The following is an 18,429-nucleotide window of genomic DNA, read 5'->3' on the forward strand; positions in this document are numbered from 1 at the left end:
AAGTAACACTGTACTCATCCTATTTCCCTACTCATTTCTAATCATTGGCCTGTGATATCTGTCAAAGTTGAGAATCATTTGGACGCACCATGGTAAAACAGTACTCTATATATATATATATAAAATGAACTTTGAAAAACAAACTGAAGTAAATAATAAACAAAGCCAATCTTACACTCTAAAATTATAAGAAGGGTAACAGAGGTTACTATATTATTGTAATGTAGCTGATGAAGGAAAATGGATCCGTAATTAGAAAAACATAATGTAAAAGATTGCATGCTATTTCCTTAAGAATTGTATATGCAAGCTGTTTTTGTCAGTCTAAAATAAATATGCAGTATGTGTGTGCCCTATAGCCAGTAGACAAATTGATGCTAAAATACACCATATATCCCAGCATGTGCAGGTTTTCATACCACCAACTGGGGGCAGTGAAAACTTGATGACATTTCAAGCTTCAAAGCAAGCCCCAGGGGCGTAACTATAGAGGAAGCAGACCCTGCGGTTGCAGGGGGGCCCAGGAGTGTAGGGGGCCCAGTGAGACCCTAAATAATTAGCAATTTTAATATATCTTGGTAAAATAGGCCAACTTATAAATATTTTGGGGCCCTAAATTGAATTTGCTATGGGGCCCAGTAACAACTAGTTACGCCACTGGCAAGCCCCCATTCGTTCAAAATAAGCCACAATTGTCTGTGTTTACAAACAGTTGTATCGTCTATGTAAAGTAAATTTTAAGCAATGATTAGTCCAACTTCAATTAAATACAGTATGTGCAAAAAGTGAATCAGCACAGTAGTTTTTATTCTCAGTGCTCTCGCGTTCTCACACAAAGGACTTCCTCGAGGAACTTCTTCTTCCACAATAAGCTCACACTTTGTCCACCTACCGCACTTTTACAGTATCTACAGTTTCTCATACACTGCTTAGTAACAGTTCTTCAATAAGGCACACAGCACTATTTCCTATATAACACAGCCCTCACAGTCTGCCAATAATCTTTTAGCTGGTTAATATATTGCATTGTTTGTGCCAGGCTAGTCAAATGGCACAATAATGGATGTCCCACCTGTAAGTTATTACCAGTTGGCTTCAAATATATCTATTGTGCCCATGGAAAAAAGGAAACTAGTTGTTTGCCTTTATACATGTGACCCTGACATACACAAGGAGTGTTTATGGTTTACGTAGGCCATCCCAGCATTCAACATTCTTTCATCAAACACAAAAAGTTGGGCATACAGTGGCTATACAACATCTTATTGATGGCTACTATAAAACATTTCAAGATCAATCACTGGTATATGGAATATATATTCTTTATCTGTATTTCCTCCAAATGCAGCAGCAGCAGAGTTGGTACCTTGGGTAGCTACTGTGATCTTTTATGCTTTGTTTATTTCATATCTTATTTAATGTCTTATGCATGAATGGGCCTTAGACTAGGAACACACGACACGGATCTGGACCTCAGGAGAAACGCAGGCCGAGAATCCGCTACCCAGCTTTGTCTGCGTCTGCCTGCATCCGAGTAAAAGTAATGGTTCCGGGTGCAGCTGAAACACAAGATTTTGCACCGAAATCCGCAGTGCCTGCAGAAGAAAAGAGGAGCAGTGGGGCAGCAGATTTTCCGCCTACAGCAATTGAGAACAAGAACAGAGCATTTGCTCTAAAACATAAATGCTCAGGTTGTGCCAACAATTTATTTTTTATGTTTGTCCCCTGCAACCAAGCTGCTCTTATGTCCTGTCCAATCAATTACAGAGCTAATAAATAAAGCATTCCAGAAGTGAACGGATACCAAAAGCTGCTTGGGTAATATGCATGCCAAGCTTGGAGCATACATCACAGCTCATTATAAAGTTCATATTCCAATATACAGAACACCTGCCCAATAAAACATTTTGTATACCTATCATGCCATTGTCTTTGAGTGCTATTTATAAATTTGCCATAAAAGTATTTGCCTGATTTTTTTACAATACCTTTCTTAAATCCATGTTCTTCTATGAAGGTGCTGCCATATTTGTGCACCAGTAGTGTGTCAGCATTACAAACTGTGACAGCTTAAGAAGGGACAGTCAGGTTGGCTAAACAGTCAGGTTTAGGAACTTCAAGTAACAATTACAAGAACAATCGGTGAAAAACCATCAACATGACCTATAGGGAACTTTTAATGTAGATTAATATTTTGAAAAGACCATTTTTAGTGTCAGTATCACTTTAAAGGCAATCTTACTCAGCTGACATGAACACCAACACACACACCCCATAGACGCAATACTCTTGTACAATTCATACCAACACACAAGCACACATACACAACTACACACACAGCACACACCCTTCACCCACTTAACATGAACACAAACCAGCTAACATTAACACACACATGTACACATAAGCACTCTTACACAACTGACACAACACACAGCAACACTGACACAGCCAACATCTTCCAGCATGATGCAATTTAACCCCTTCAGTTCTTGGCTCACCTGTTACCCAGGGGTAAGAGATCACCATGATTAGCAAATGGAGCGATGAGTATGCAGAGAGAGAGAGAGAGAGAGAGAGATTCAAAGATACGAGACAGTAATCAGAAAAAAGAGAGCACAGGAACAATCCCTCCCACACTGACATTTAACCCTCACCCTTCCACACCCAACACAGCATCCTCAAAGTTTACCCTGTACTGAATTATTCATGAGAGTGAACACAATTACAGTGACAACTGCTACCAGATTTACAAGCGGGTGGGCTAAAGTAACATTGGCGTTAGGAAAACGAATAGATGTTATTTTGTAAATGAGGCATTTTGCACAACTGGTGTGAAATTGTGGCTCCATGCACTTGTGAATTTAGAGAACCATTTATAAATTATACTGCCAGGACAACTGTGAACTAGAGGTATGTTTTTCATTTTTAATTTCTCTTGTGCTAATGCCATCGGCATAACATTTTACAATATGATCTTTTATTTGGAAGCTGGCATTGAATCCCAGGTTTGGAGCAAATAGGTACCGTATAGGATCTCTTATCCGGAAACCCGATATCCAGAAAGCTCCGAATTACGGAATGGCTGTCTCCCATAGACTCCATTTTATCCAAATAATCCAAATTTTTTAAAATGATTTCCTTTTTCTCTGTAATAATAAAACAGTAGCTTGTACTTGATCCCAACTAAGATATAATTAATCCTTATTGGAAGCAAAACCAGCCTATTGGGTTTATTTAATGTTTCAATGAATTTCGTGTCGATTTAAGGCACGAAGACCCAAATTACGGAAAGATCCGTTATCCGGAAAACCCCAGGTCCTGAGCATTCTGGATAACCGGTCCCATACCTGTATTAGGTGTTATAAATCTGAATTCACACCATGTTGCTGTAGAAATGAAGTACAGGTATGGGACCTATTCTCCAGAATGCTCGGGACCGGAAGTTTTCCGTATAATGGATCTTTCCGTAATTTGGATCCTCGTATGTTAATTTTACTATTAAATTATTTAAGCATCAAATAGACCCAATAGGCTGGGTTTGCTTCCAATAAGGATTAATTATATCTTTGTTTGGATCATATAAAAGGTACTGTTTTTTTTATTACAGAGAATAAGGAAATCATTTTTTAAAAAGTTGGATAAAATGGAGTCTATGGGAGGCCTTTCCATAATTCGGAGCTTTCTGGATAACAGGTTTCCAGATAATCGATCCCATACTGTATCAGTTACTTGTGCAGCTGGTGGTAGCTATTGTGATTAAAGGGGTTGTTCACCTTCCAAATACTTTAATTATTTAGTTCAGGTGTTTTCAGATTTTCAGATTGTACCCAGAAATAAGAAATTGCTTTCAACTTATTTTTCTAATATTGATATCAAACGTTAAAGGCGTGCTTCCCCTTTACGTTACCTTTAAATAAGTTATAGAATGTCCTGTTCCTAGCAACTTTGCCATCGGTTTACATTATTTTTTTTTTTAATCGTTTTTTAATATATGCCTTCCTCTTTTGACTCTTTCCAGCTTTTAAATGGGAGTCGCTGACCCCAGCAGCCTAAAACCCCAGATTAAATCTATCGCTCGTTGAGGCAAAAATGTAATTGCTTTTTATTACTTTTATTACTTTCTATGCAGAACTTCTCTTATTCATATTCCTGTCTCTCATTTGCACCACTGCATGGTGTAAATATCTTATTTACCCTAGCATCCAGATATCTGTGAAATACCAAACAGGATGCTTAACAAAAATATAAATACACTGGAAAACTATTTAAAAATGTATGTTTTAAATAAAGACCAATTGCAAATTGTCTTAGAACATTAATGTCTACATCATACTAATACAGCGCTGTGAAATATGTTGGCGCTATATAAATACATGTTAATAATAATACTAATACTTAATTTAAAGGTTGACTTTCTGGTGTTTCACTTAACCCTCAAGTGTCCATGTCTATAGACCCGCCCACACCCCATCGTGACATCAGAAAAGGTGCGGCATAGAGTCAGATGAGTGGAACTGGAGCTAATGCAAATTCAAGTACAGGTATGGGACCTGTTATCCAGAATGCTCTGGACCTGGGGTTTTCCAGATTACTTTCCATAATTTGGATCTTCATACCTTAAGTCTCCTAGACTTTAGACTCAAATACATAATCAGAACTTATGGGAATATGAGTTGTGTTTTTAGTTCCACGTAAATATTATGACGATTAAACATGATTCTACTCATTGCTGTGGAGACAGTCTAAGATGAAATGTGTAGCCCATGTGCCCTATAAAATTAATGAAACCTATTTTCAGACTGTAAGTAGCAGCTTCTGTCTAATATTACAGTTTGGATTTTAAAATACTTCCTCTTTTATGTATTTCATGAATAATTTACGCACCCGACTAATTGAAACAATACTTCTGAGCTGCATCCATTGATTCTGACTCATGTAACAATATTTCTGAGCTGCATCCATTGATTCTGACTCATGAAACAATACTTCTGAGCTGCATCCATTGATTCTGACTCATGAAACAATACTTCTAAACTGCATCCATTGATTCTGACTCATGAAACAATACTTCTGAGCTGCATCCATTGATTCTGACTCATGTAACAATATTTCTGAGCTGCATCCATTGATTCTGACTCATGAAACAATACTTCTGAGCTGCATCCATTGATTCTGACTCATGAAACAATACTTCTGAGCTGCATCCATTGATTCTGACTCATGAAACAATACTTCTGAGCTGCATCCATTGATTCTGACTCATGAAACAATACTTCCGAGCTGCATCCATTGATTCTGACTCATGAAACAATACTTCTGAGCTGCATCCATTGATTCTGACTCATGAAACAATACTTCTAAACTGCATCCATTGATTCTGACTCATGAAACAATACTTCTGACTCATGAAACAATACTTCTGAGCTGCATCCATTGATTCTGACTCATGAAACAATACTTCTGAGCTGCATCCATTGATTCTGACTCATGAAACAATACTTCAGAGCTGCATCCATTGATTCTGACTCATGAAACAATACTTCTAAACTGCATCCATTGATTCTGACTCATGAAACAATACTTCTGAGCTGCATCCATTGATTCTGACTCATGAAACAATACTTCTGAGCTGCATCCATTGATTCTGACTCATGAAACAATACTTCCGAGCTGCATCCATTGATTCTGACTCATGTAACAGTATTTCTGAGCTGCATCCATTGATTCTGACTCATGAAACAATACTTCTGAGCTGCATCCATTGATTCTGACTCATGAAACAATACTTCTGAGCTGTATCCATTGATTCTGACTCATGAAACAATACTTCCGAGCTGCATCCATTGATTCTGACTCATGTAACAATATTTCTGAGCTGCATCCATTGATTCTGACTCATGAAACAATACTTCTGAGCTGCATCCATTGATTCTGACTCATGAAACAATACTTCCGAGCTGCATCCATTGATTCTGACTCATGAAACAATACTTCTGAGCTGCATCCATTGATTCTGACTCATGAAACAATACTTCTGAGCTGCATCCATTGATACTGACTCATGAAACAATACTTCTGAGCTGCATCCATTGATTCTGACTCATGAAACAATACTTCCGAGCTGCATCCATTGATTCTGACTCATGTAACAGTATTTCTGAGCTGCATCCATTGATTCTGACTCATGAAACAATACTTCTGAGCTGCATCCATTGATTCTGACTCATGAAACAATACTTCTGAGCTGCATCCATTGATTCTGACTCATGAAACAATACTTCAGAGCTGCATCCATTGATTCTGACTCATGAAACAATACTTCTAAACTGCATCCATTGATTCTGACTCATGAAACAATACTTCAGAGCTACATCCATTGATTCTGTCTCATGAAACAATACTTCAGAGCTGCATGCATTGATTCCGACTCATGAAACAATACTTCAGAGCTGCATCCATTGATTCTGACTCATGAAACAATCCATTGATTCTTACTCATGAAACAATACTTCTGAGCTACATCCATTGATTCTGATTCATGAAACAATACTTCTGAGCTGCATCCATTGAGTCTGACTCATGAAACAATACTTCTGAGCGGCATCCATTGATTCTTACTCATGAAACAATACTTCTGAGCTACATCCATTGATTCTGACTCATGAAACAATACTTCGGAGCTGCATCCATTGATTCTGACTCATGAAACAATACTTCTGAGCTACATCCATTGATTCCGACTCATGAAACAATACTTCTGAGCTGCATCCATTGATTCCAACTCATGAAACAATACTTCTGAGCTGCATCCATTGATTCTGACTCATGAAACAATACTTCTGAGCTGCATCCATTGATTCCGACTCATGAAACAATACTTCTGAGCTGCATCCATTGATTCCAACTCATGAAACAATACTTCTGAGCTGCATCCATTGATTATGACTCATGAAACAATACTTCTGAGCTGCATCCATTGATTCTGACTCATGAAACAATACTTCAGAGCTGCATCCATTGATTCCGACTCATGAAACAATACTTCAGAGCTACATCCATTGATTCTGACTCATGAAACAATACTTCGGAGCTGCATCCATTGATTCTGACTCATGAAACAATACTTCAGAGCTGCATCCATTGATTCTAACTCATGAAACAATATTTCTGAGCTGCATCCATTGATTGCTCACTATGTCCTTTATAATCTTTAAAGTTTTCAAAGAAAGACGCTCACACTATCAACTATCACACTATCAAAATATCACCGGTGCCTTTACAGATGAAATGTCCCACAGTCCCAGTTCTTGGCAACAACCTCAGCCCTGGCCACCAGCCACAGAGCCCACTGCACACTACTAACCTGCACACTGGCACAGTATTATCAGATTATGTGTAAAAGAGAACATGTGAGTGATACACTGAGGGTGTAACAAGGCAGAATGCTATGACTGCATGGCATCGACACTGTTCGTTGGAGCCTGGGACAGTCCCTCAAACCACATCCTGCAATAACAACATGACTTGGAGCTTGTCCCTTTACAACAAGAGGGTGACAATGTAGCCTCGAGAGGTTCTGCCTCTCCTAACATAGCCTGACAGTGTTATACAGAGCAGGAGGCTCCATATAGTACAATGGGCATGGCTACTTTATGTTATCTCATTGTGCATGGTAATAGTTTGCCACATACATGACAACAGAAATAAATGAAAGGTGTATTTTAAGACCAAGGTGTTCAACTCTTGAAATCTGGCCGGCCAGAAACACAATAAATAAGTAATCAGTAAAATGTGAGTAATAGTTCTCTAAGTGGATTATCAAGCTAATTGTGTAAGGCTGTAGATGAAAACAGGTTTCCAAAGGTATTTGCTGGGACATCCCCCACTCCCTCTTTTTTTCCCAGCTGTAAATGCCCCCCAAAATAATTGTATTGATCTCATCAGATCCTGCGTTACGGTCTTTCCTGGAAGGCACAGTAGGGCATGGACTTTTAGGGGCATATTTTTCAAGGATCGAATTTCGACTTGAAAAAACTTCGAAATTCGAATTCGAGAAGACCAACCGAAATTAAGTCAAAGTTTTTTTTTGGTCGAATTGGTCCGTTTTAGATCGAATAGGTCTGTATTCGGCCAAATTCTTTTTTTCAAAGTCCACCAATTGATTCCAAATGGGTTCTAGGAGGTCCCCCATAGGCTAAAACAGCAATTCGGCAAGTTTTAGATGGCGAATGGTCGAAGTCGAATTTTTAAAAAGATAAATTTCATTATTCGAAGTTTTGAATTTTTTTTCAAATCGAATTTGGACTATTCCCTAGTCGAAGTACACAAAAAACAGCTTGAAATTCAAATTTCTTTTATCTGAAAATTCACCTTGACCTTTGATAAATCTGCCCCTTAGTGATAGACAGCCTGTTCACGATTTCTCCACTTTGCAGGTGCCTTTTCCCAAAGATCCAAGATGCGCCTGGTTCACTTCAGCGCCTGCGTTCCACTGCGGAGCGCAATTCTCCGAATCTCCTCAAACCGATTTCTATTATTTTACAGATTTTCACGATTTTAAAGTTCACGAAGTACCAGCAACCTGCCGATTTTCACGATTTTTACGATATTGGGGTAAAACACAAAAATCATGATCCAACCTTAGAGGTACCTTACACCTATTCACTGAACTATAAATCACACCCCGTTTTGAGGGGACTGTAATTGTTGCTATATCGCCTTTTGTGTAATGCTCTGTTTAAAAACGATGCGTGATGTTTTTCTTTATTTTTTATTGTTTTCCCCCCTGCTCGCTTTCCCCACCCCATTTTTTTCTTTCTGTACCCCTCCTCCCCTTTTTTTGAAAACAATAAAAAATCATTATACAAAAAAAAAAAATCACACCCCACAAAAAAACTTTTCCAAGTTGGAGAACTTTAACTCACAGCCTTCTTTGCTATTTCACAATTAGGGCAACCACCTATCATAACTTAGGTGTATATATTGTATTGTTAATTGTTTTTATGTAATCTTACTTATTTATTGTGTTTCTGGCCGGCCAGATTTGAAAAATTCTGCCTGATAAATAAATGATATACTTTTAGAACACCTTGGTCTTAAAATACACCTTTCATTTATTTATTTTATCTTGCATTATCCTCAATAGGACCTTGAAGGTGAAGGTGTTTTTTAGACCAGTGAAAAGGTTTTTCCTTAATACCACATTGTTTCAAATAATACATACATGACGATGTTTCTATACACTGAAATGCACAGGAGACTGATAGAATGAAAGTCTGCTTGGGTGTGATACCTGTGTCTTTAAGGATGGCACAGCAGTATAATTCTGGCCCTTGCATGGCATGGAGAACAGGAATAAATGTATTCCCCAGGTATTAAGTGATTATGTAAATAAATACCTCCTAACATTTTGGAAATAGAAAGAGGGAAAAAAATATTTGCAGGCGAAATGCTTGACCACGCCCATTTTTGTGGCCACACCCCTAATTACCATGCTCAATTTACAAAATTTGGCAGGTTATGAAAGTTTGTGTTTTTTTTTCCAGTTATTACAGTTTTGCTAATGAAGGTGAATTGCCCTTTAAGATGCAAGTCACCGTTTCCCCAAGAGACCTGCTTTTCTTAAATTGTTACAATTGTTTCTTTGCTTATCTTAAATTGTTACAAATGTATCTAAGTGCACCTGCCACATAATCAGGACATTCCAGTAATTATCCCAGACTGCAGGTTGAGCTGTCAAAACCGGGACTGTCCAGCGAAAAACAGGACAGTTGGGAGGCATGTATACACTAACACAGGGTAAGCAAAATGCTTTACACCTTTATGGATCAGCGCATGCTCTAGTTGTTCTCTGAAGCCTTTGTGGGCAAGCAGTAGCCCTGCAAAATTAGCTGTCTGTATGGCAGAAAAGCCATTAAAAAGAAAAGAATAGAGTGGTCACCTTTTATTTATTTTCATTTATTATTATTACTATTTATTATTATTACTATTATTATTATTATTATTAACAGTGATGTACACTAAATGGGTGAGTATACTGAATATACAGATTAAATTAAAACAATTTTGAAAACAACTAAATCAATCTGTACAAATAGAAGGGATTATTTACGCATAAATGCAGCGTGCAAAGAATAAGTCGCCTTGTTTTTTTCCCCCCCAAAACGTAGCATTATTTTACCCACAATCCCAGTCACACACAATTGTGTCTAATTTGTCAAAATGGACACAATTGCGTTTTGAGTTAAATGGGAAGCAATTTTTGCTGAGAATTTTCTTGAGTTCGTTTGCTGCAATTTTCAGCGCTCAGCATCAAAATGATGTCTGCCTGTGTGTGTTTAGCAGCAAGTCTACTGACGCAGTCCACAGTGGGAATTTCACACGATATTGAATATAATACAGAACCGTGATTCAGACTGTAACTAAGCCCTATCATATTGTGTCCACGATATAAGATAGGTGATTATAAGGGGGTTATTTATCAAAGGTCAAATATTAGTGTAATGTGAGTTTTTTTAAAACGCTAATAAATTTTATTTTATTGTAATGGTATGTTATATTTATGAAAAAAATCGGAAAGTCTGAAATTCAATCGAATAGACCCGACCTGAAAATTCAAATCGAATTCAAATTGAGTTTTCCTCTGAAAAAAACTCGACTTTTGTACGGCAAACATTTTTTTCTACCATTGGAGTCTATAGGGCGTTATTTTCGCAGTGAAACTTGCCAAAAATTTGACTCATCACTACTATTAACATCTTCTACATGAACTCGGCAGGTTTTTAGGTGGAGAATAGCCGAATTAGAACTGTTTCCAGGGTCGAGGTGTGATAAATCTGTCAATTTCCAGTTGGTGGTTTTAAATTCGAATTTGTGAGTTTTGACCAAAAAAAATGTAAAAATTCAAATTTATCATTCAAACCTTAGTAAATCTGCCCCTAAGTGGCTGCTAGTTTAAGGGGACGATTGGAAAATATAACTGGCTTACAAACAGGATGCATTTAAAGGAGAACTAAACCCTTAAAATAATTTTGTCTAAAAATGCCATATTTTATATACTGAACTTATTGCACCGGCCTAAAGTTTGTCAATAGCAGCAATGATCCAGGACTTCAAACTTGTCACAGGGGGTCACCATCTTGGAAAGTGTCTGCGACACTCACATGCTCAGTGGGCTCTGAGCAGCTGTTGAGAGCTAAGCTTAGGGGTTGTTGCAAATTTACAAACAGAAAATGAGGTTGATCTGTAATTTAAGATGATGCAACAGGGCTGATTATTAAATTCTGATGCTAATTGCACTGGTTTCTGTGCTGTCATGTAGTAATTACCTTATTATAAGTCTTATATTGTGACATTTCTATTTTATGTGTACTGTATTTTGTGAGTGGGTCCCTAAGCTCAGTAGGTAAAGATGGGGAGCTACTGGGGCATCTTTGGAGACACAGATCTTTACTGCTAAATGGCTGTGGTTGCCATGGGCTGGTACAGAAGCACAAAACATCATGTACAACATTTCTAGCTGCTTCATTAGTTAAGCTTTAGATCTCCTTTAATATTTTAAAATCACATGTATTTTGTAATGCTGATCGCCTAATGCTGATCGCCTAACGCTGTGTCTCTAATGCTGAACATTCCTCCTGATCAGTACTAGGTGCACATAACTACAATTTTCGCCACAAGGATAAATACATTTATTATGGTTATAGAAGTGCCTCTATATAAAGATCATCCTTTGTCCCTCACAATGTCAGACAGAGCAGCACTATAGCTGAGCCAGACAACGTTAACCCTCTAATGCCGTCCATGCCCTATGCAAACTGGCTCTCTATAGGTCAGCTGGGGGCATTTCGGCATCCTGTGTCTTTGGCTGGCTAGTAGTATCATGTGGCCTGATGTCCACACAGGGCCGCTTTTGTTAAGACATTACAGACAAGCAGTGACTTCATCCTAATGATTACCATGGAGACAGACCGGGCCAATCACAGGAAGCTGACCATTGGTACACAAGGATGCTGAAAAATATACAGACTTACACCAGCATAAGGACGTACACAGACTCACATTACTTACATGAAGCAGAACTGTAATTAAAAGTATCTTACATTGAGAATACCATAACATGTACCAGAGACTCTTGATATCATTGTTATTATCAATAGTAAACTAGATATACATCTATATAATTATATAGCAAAGGATACCGCATATCTAAAAGCAGAATGTTTTACTGGTTAAGTATGAACTTAATACACACATAGGGGCCAGGCCCGGATTTGTGGAAAGGCCCGGGCCTAGGGTGGCAGGATTCTATGGGGCCACATGGCTGCCGAACCACACCCACATTGGTTCAAAAAAACTGGGGATGTGCTAGAGATACAATAATTTTTTAAGTTTCCAGTGCACCAATCTCTATTAAGGGGAAGGGACAGGCTCGGATTTGAGGCGAGTCCACAAAAGGCCTGGGCCTAGGGTAGCAAATTTTCAGGAGCGGCATGCTGCCCAGTAGCATTGAGGTGAGCACTGGAGAGCTGGCGCACGCTCGCTTTGGGATGAGGACGGTGCGCGACAAAGCTGACGGACTTTAGGAACTGGCGCCTAGACAAGCAAGTCCGGGCCTGGCGACGAATGGCAGTGGGCCTAGGGGCGCCTGCTAGGTAAATGTTAATTCTCTAATTTTTATTTTGGTCAAAACTCACAAATTCAAATTTTAAACCACCAACTTGAATGTAAATTTGAATGTGAGATTTATCACACCTCGACCCTGGAAACAGTTCTAATTCGACTATACTCCACCTAAAACCTGCTGAGTTCGTGTAGAAGTCAATGGCAGAGGTCCCTTGAACTATTTGAAGATGTTAATAATAGTGATACTCCCCATAGACTCCAATGGGAGAAAAAAATATTTGCGTCCAAAAAAAAGAATTAAATTCGAATCGATTTTTCTTCCTGAAAAAAAAAATGTGAATTTTGAGTGTCAAATTTTTATGGTGCGTTTGAAATAAATTGACAAGTAAAAGTCGAGGTTTTTTTTTCGGAGGAAAACTTTTCAAATTCAATTACAGTTTTCAGGTCGGGAATTTTCGATCGAATTTTAGACGTTCACATTTCACATTTCATAAATAGCATTCTATTCGAATTTATTCTAATTTAATTTTTTTTTATATATAAATAACCCCCATAGTCTTTTATGCACCCAAACTGCTCAGGAATTGCATTGCTGGAATGAAAACTCACAGTTCTAGTTACAGGAGTGGAAAAGCACCATGAAGCAGAAAAAACAAAAAAACAGCCATCTGAATGACAAAGGATAATGGGGCGTATATACTATCATAGATCAGTGTGCCACACTTCAGTTTCCCCCTAGAAAGCAATAAAAGCAAATAGCTGATTGGTTGCTTTGAGTTACTGCACAAGCTGTAGCTGGCTTCAGCTACATTGTTTCAACAGTCGGAACTACCAGTGCAGAGAACCGAAATACAGATAGTAATTTTAAAAAGAATTATAATTACAGGCAACTTTAAAAGCCATTAAAAAAACAGTATATTCTGTATATCGGAAAGGTGCTTACAATTACTTTCTTTCATTAGACAACATTTTTTAATTTGGTTTACATCCCTCTTTCACAGTATATACTTCACAGGCAGCTTCTCTAATATTTGAAGACATATGGCCAACAGTAACCAGCAGAGGGCACTGATAGACCAGTTTACTTCAGCCGGCGGATGAAAGAGTGGGTGAGTGAGCAAGGGAGAAAGGAAAAAGCAGAGAGCTGGAGACAAAGTAAGTCATTTAGCAAGAAGGAGAACAAGGAAGAGAAGACAGCGACAGAAAGCTCATTCTGCTTCACCCCATTCTCTTGTCTTTTCCCCTACCTTTTAAATTCATGTGAAGGATATAGGGGGACTTTACTATACGCAGGGGTGCACTGAAACACTGTAATATGTAGCGGTATGAGGATAAATCATTAAGGCTGGGGAACTGATACAAGATAACAACTGAGCAAGGAACAGAATAAAAGGATAATAAAATACACATCGACAGAATAAAGGAAGAGCTATAAAATCAAAATGAAATTCAAGAATAAGCAATATATTAAGATGGTGTTAATTTACTACTACTTATGTGTATGTTCCTAAATGAATCATCTGTATAGAATATTTGTATGGCAGCGGAGGTTTAATATAACTGGGCCCACTCTGTTATAAAAGTCACATAGGGAAGCCTAACGGTTGGGGGGCAAATACACTGACTTTTTCTACCTTCAAACTTGCAAAGATTCCGTATGAATGTAATATCCTCAAGCGAAATAGGCGCCACAGTAGCATCACAGTGTGAACTGCACAATTAGTTGCCTGCTTTGATAAATGTGAGACAAAAAGATGGGCAGTCCTATTATAATAAGGTCTGGCAAATCGCTTCAGGCATGAGTAAGTTCTGCCACGCAGTGAAATTTAACAAGAAAGAAGAAAGGGTTCATGAAAAGAATTTAAGTTTGCTGACATCAGTTTCCGGCGCACATTTCTGTCAACAGGGCATTACAATGGCAGGAGAGTCCAGCAGAGTCCAAGTTCCACAACTACATAGGTGCCACTCCTGATATAAACGCACTGTGTGTGTACTGCACTAATCAGGTAAATGCACCAAAACAAAAAGAGATTAAGCTGATCCAAGACACTGGCATACAGGTATAGCAACAAAAAAACAGTACAATACTGGCCCTAGATAATATGCATTAAGATCTAGCATTCAATATATATAATCTAAAGAAAAACAATAAAACGTATACCCAGCGTAAACTAACTTAAGGGGCAGATTTATCAAGTATCAAATTGAAAATTAGAATTTTCAAATTCGAATTTCGAATTTATTTTAGTGTTATTCGACTAGGGAATAGGTCAAATTCGATAAGACTTTAAAAATAATTTGAAATTCGACATTGATCATGTACTGTTCCTTTAAGAATTCAAATTCGACTATTCACCATCAAAAACCTGCCAAATTGGTGTTTTAACCTACGGGGGACCTTAATTTGGAGTCGTTTGGTGGACTTTTGAAAAAAAAATCGAATTATTTGAATTCGATTAGAGTTTGCAGGTCGATCCTATTCACCCACATTTAAAAAAAAAATTTCATTTTTTAATAAATTTCTATTGGTCGGTTTTTTTTTCGAATTTCTAAAAAATCTAAGAGCTGACAAATTGGTGTTTTAGCCTACAAGGGAATTTAATTTGGAGTCATTAGTTTTTGAAAACTTTTTTTATTGTGAAAAAACTCAAATCTAATTCGATTTGAATTCGATTCAAGTTCTATTCACCCGAATTTAAAAGTTTAAAGTTTTTTAATAGATTCCAATTGGTCGGTTTTTTTTTTCAAATTTCAACTATGGGATTTTATAGGACTTTTTAGAAACCCCTATAAACTCGATATTCGACCCTTGATAAATCTGCCCCTAAGTATATAAGTATATATAATCCAAGACCATGGGGCACATTTACTATTGGTCAAATAGCGAGGGTTAAATTAACCCTCGATATTCGACCCTCGAAGTTAAATTCCTCAGATCGAATGATTCGAAGGATTTTAATCCATCAATCGAACGATTTCCTTCGATCCCAAATTGCCTAGAAAGCCTATGGGGACCTTCCCCATAGGCTAACATTGGTGCTCGGTAGGTTTTAGGTGGCGAAGTAGGTGGTCAAAGTTTTTTTTAAAGAGACAGTACTTCGACTATCGAATGGTCGAATAGTCGAACGATTTTTAGTTTGGATCGTTCGATTCGAAGTCGTAGTCGAAGGTCGAAGTAGCCAATTCGATGGTCGAAGTAGCCAAAAAAATACTTCGAAATTCGAATTATTTTTCCTCCTAATCCTTCACTCGAGCTAAGTAAATGTGCCCCTAAAAAAAAAGGTAGCCCATGTTAAATGAAAATAAAGACAAGACAGTTACATTCTATACTCGATTGTTAGCACTGTATGCCAAGAAGATACGGGCACATTTTAAAATTTCTACGTATAACATAATATATTAAACAATAATCTGCAGGTACTAAAACACATATGTCCATAAACGAATCAAGGGCAGAGGATTCAAGCACAATGTCAAACTTCGTATGCACAATGTATTCCAACATCAAGACAATAAAATACAGACACAATGGAACTTTCTCTTTCTATAATAAACCCTTAGACAGTAAGATAGATATTAAAAACCCAGTTCATCCAAGGTAGCCACCTTCTATAAACCACACAGTACAGTTACCTGTAACCCATACCCAACCAACCTGCAGACAAATGTTTGCGATAAAATTAACTTTTGGTATTTTCAGACTATTTGTAATTGGCCTTCATTTTTTATTCTTTGCCATTTTTGGTCTGCAGTTCTCAGGATTACAATGTATCTTTTTGCTTGGGGTTCATTTACCCTAGTGACCAGGGCACAGTTGTTTTGAAATCAAAACAAAAATTGAATAGCTGAGGGCCTGAACAGAAAGGTACAACAATAAGGGGCAAATTCACTAAATGGCAAGTACCTTATCCGCAACCCGGACCCACGACCCGCTGACCATCAAGAATCAGGAAGTGCTGTCATTATAAACCGGACGTGACATCATCGGAAGTAGGCGTGATCAGAACAAAAGGAGTAAAACAGGAAGTGCTGTCATTGTAAACCGGAAGTGACGTCATCAGAAGTGGGTGTTATCAGAAAAAAGGAGTAAAAATCACTATTGAGAAGACCCGCTGCTCGACCCACAAACCCGCAGAACCTGCTGAACCGTGTCTATACCCACAACCCAAACTTCTACCGACCCGCTGCAGGACCCTAGTCAGGGGCAGAACATCGTTTCATCTGTTCTTTTACTATTTTATTTGATCTGAAAGTTTAGTAGCAGGTCGGGAGATAGGGTTGCCACCTTATCTACAATTCTTTACCGGCTGGTGGGGGCGGGAACACAAAGGGGCGGGCCGCGCCACGGACACTTAAAGAAGCAAAAGAAAAGTTAAGTTCCAGGGGATTTGGGGCAGGCCGAGGAGTCTTTTTAAGCGTATTACAAATTTACCAGCAGCTACATTAATAAATGTAATACCGGCCCCGACCTTGGCAGGTATTTTCCGGCTAGGCCGGTAAAATACCGGCCGGGTGGCAACCATATCGGGAGATTGCACCCCATGACCGTTCGTCTGATATTGAAGGTATATCTGCACGTCTATGTTCAGCTTAAATATATTATTGAACAACTCAACACAAACTCATGATGTTTAAAACTTAAAAGGGAACATTATTTCTACATTTAAATGTCAGGTGATCCTTAAACCTAAGAGTCAAGATAGTTTTGGCACTATCTTCATGTGAGCACTATTATTTGTTATTTTCTATGGAGAATTTTTAAGTTCATCGACACAACAGCAGTAGCGGCATGAACTGTGAGTACTTGGTGTGTACACGGTTTTCACCTTTTCTACCTGCATCTGCCTGATATGTTTATGGGTGCTTATGGATGTTTATATTTATAGGGGATTTTTGTATTGTGTTGCTGACTAAGACTAAATGTGATCAGAGTCACAAATGCACTACAACAAGCTGTCTCCCTTGCATTCCCTGCCGCTGCAAGAACAGAAGGCGCTGGAGTTCAAAGCTTTCAAACAGGCCATAATTTAAGGATATCTCTGGGCTACTTCCCAAACACAAATTGATGGCCGGGATAATGTGACTCCTGCTCTAATTTATAAGGATATTAGAGACACCAATGCGTTTTTTTCTATAGAAAAAAACAAGAGGTAGAAGGCTCCATAACAACTATAATACCAATGGTATTTATTTTTACAGAGCATTAAAAACATATTGGTATTAGTACATTAATGTTAATTCAGGGTGTCATGAGGGTTAGGAAATTATTATTTACAGCAACAATGGTCCCACCATGTTTCCTAATGACCAAGTGATCATTTATGCCATTCTTGTAGAATTAAAAACAAGCAAGTAGAACTAATTATGGAATGAGCTGATTGTAACCATTTGCCCTTAAGGCAGTCAGTCATTATCATTATTTTCCAGTTTTAAACACTTCAATAAATATGCACAGTTCTTTACTTTGGGACATCAGCTTGGATGAAACCCTTTAAGCCTGGGGTAACAGGTCAAATGTCCTTTCTTCCCTGCGTTACAGCAGGCCCTGGCTTTGAGACAGACAGGAGAGTGCAAAAGTACAAGAATATCAAGTTAAGAATAGAGGAACGAAGTAGGGAAAAAGCAGAATACTGCAGTTGGGGATTTAATAAAGCGACCTTGAGCTGGGTTCTCTTCATCTTTTGTTTCGGTTATTGGTTGCTTTGTATGTATTTGTGTATGTTTTTTAAACCCATTCATTGTACAGTGCTGCGGAATATACTGGAGCTATATAAATATATAATAACAATGTAACAAATGGTA

General features: G+C 38.1%; 1 protein-coding gene across 4 annotated transcripts in view; it reads right to left on the minus strand.

Annotated features, from left to right (window-relative positions):
* Positions 1-18,429, minus strand: part of LOC108697763 (POU domain, class 2, transcription factor 2) — a 78,232-nt gene that overhangs the window by 20,375 nt on the left and 39,428 nt on the right. For 2 of the 4 annotated variants that reach the window (XM_018228110.2, XM_018228114.2), the window contains exon 1: positions 2,502-2,614. The exons of 1 other annotated variant lie outside the window; for it this stretch is intronic. In XM_018228110.2, the coding sequence (XP_018083599.2) occupies positions 2,502-2,529 (28 nt within the window). In that variant the 5' untranslated portion in view covers positions 2,530-2,614. Of the gene's footprint in view, positions 1-1,988; positions 2,461-2,501; positions 2,615-18,429 lie in introns of those variants that run through there. One more of the 4 variants, XM_018228112.2, reaches the window with a different exon arrangement.

This window comes from Xenopus laevis, chromosome 7S, assembly GCF_017654675.1.
Source record: "Xenopus laevis strain J_2021 chromosome 7S, Xenopus_laevis_v10.1, whole genome shotgun sequence".
Taxonomy (NCBI): Eukaryota; Metazoa; Chordata; class Amphibia; order Anura; family Pipidae; genus Xenopus; species Xenopus laevis.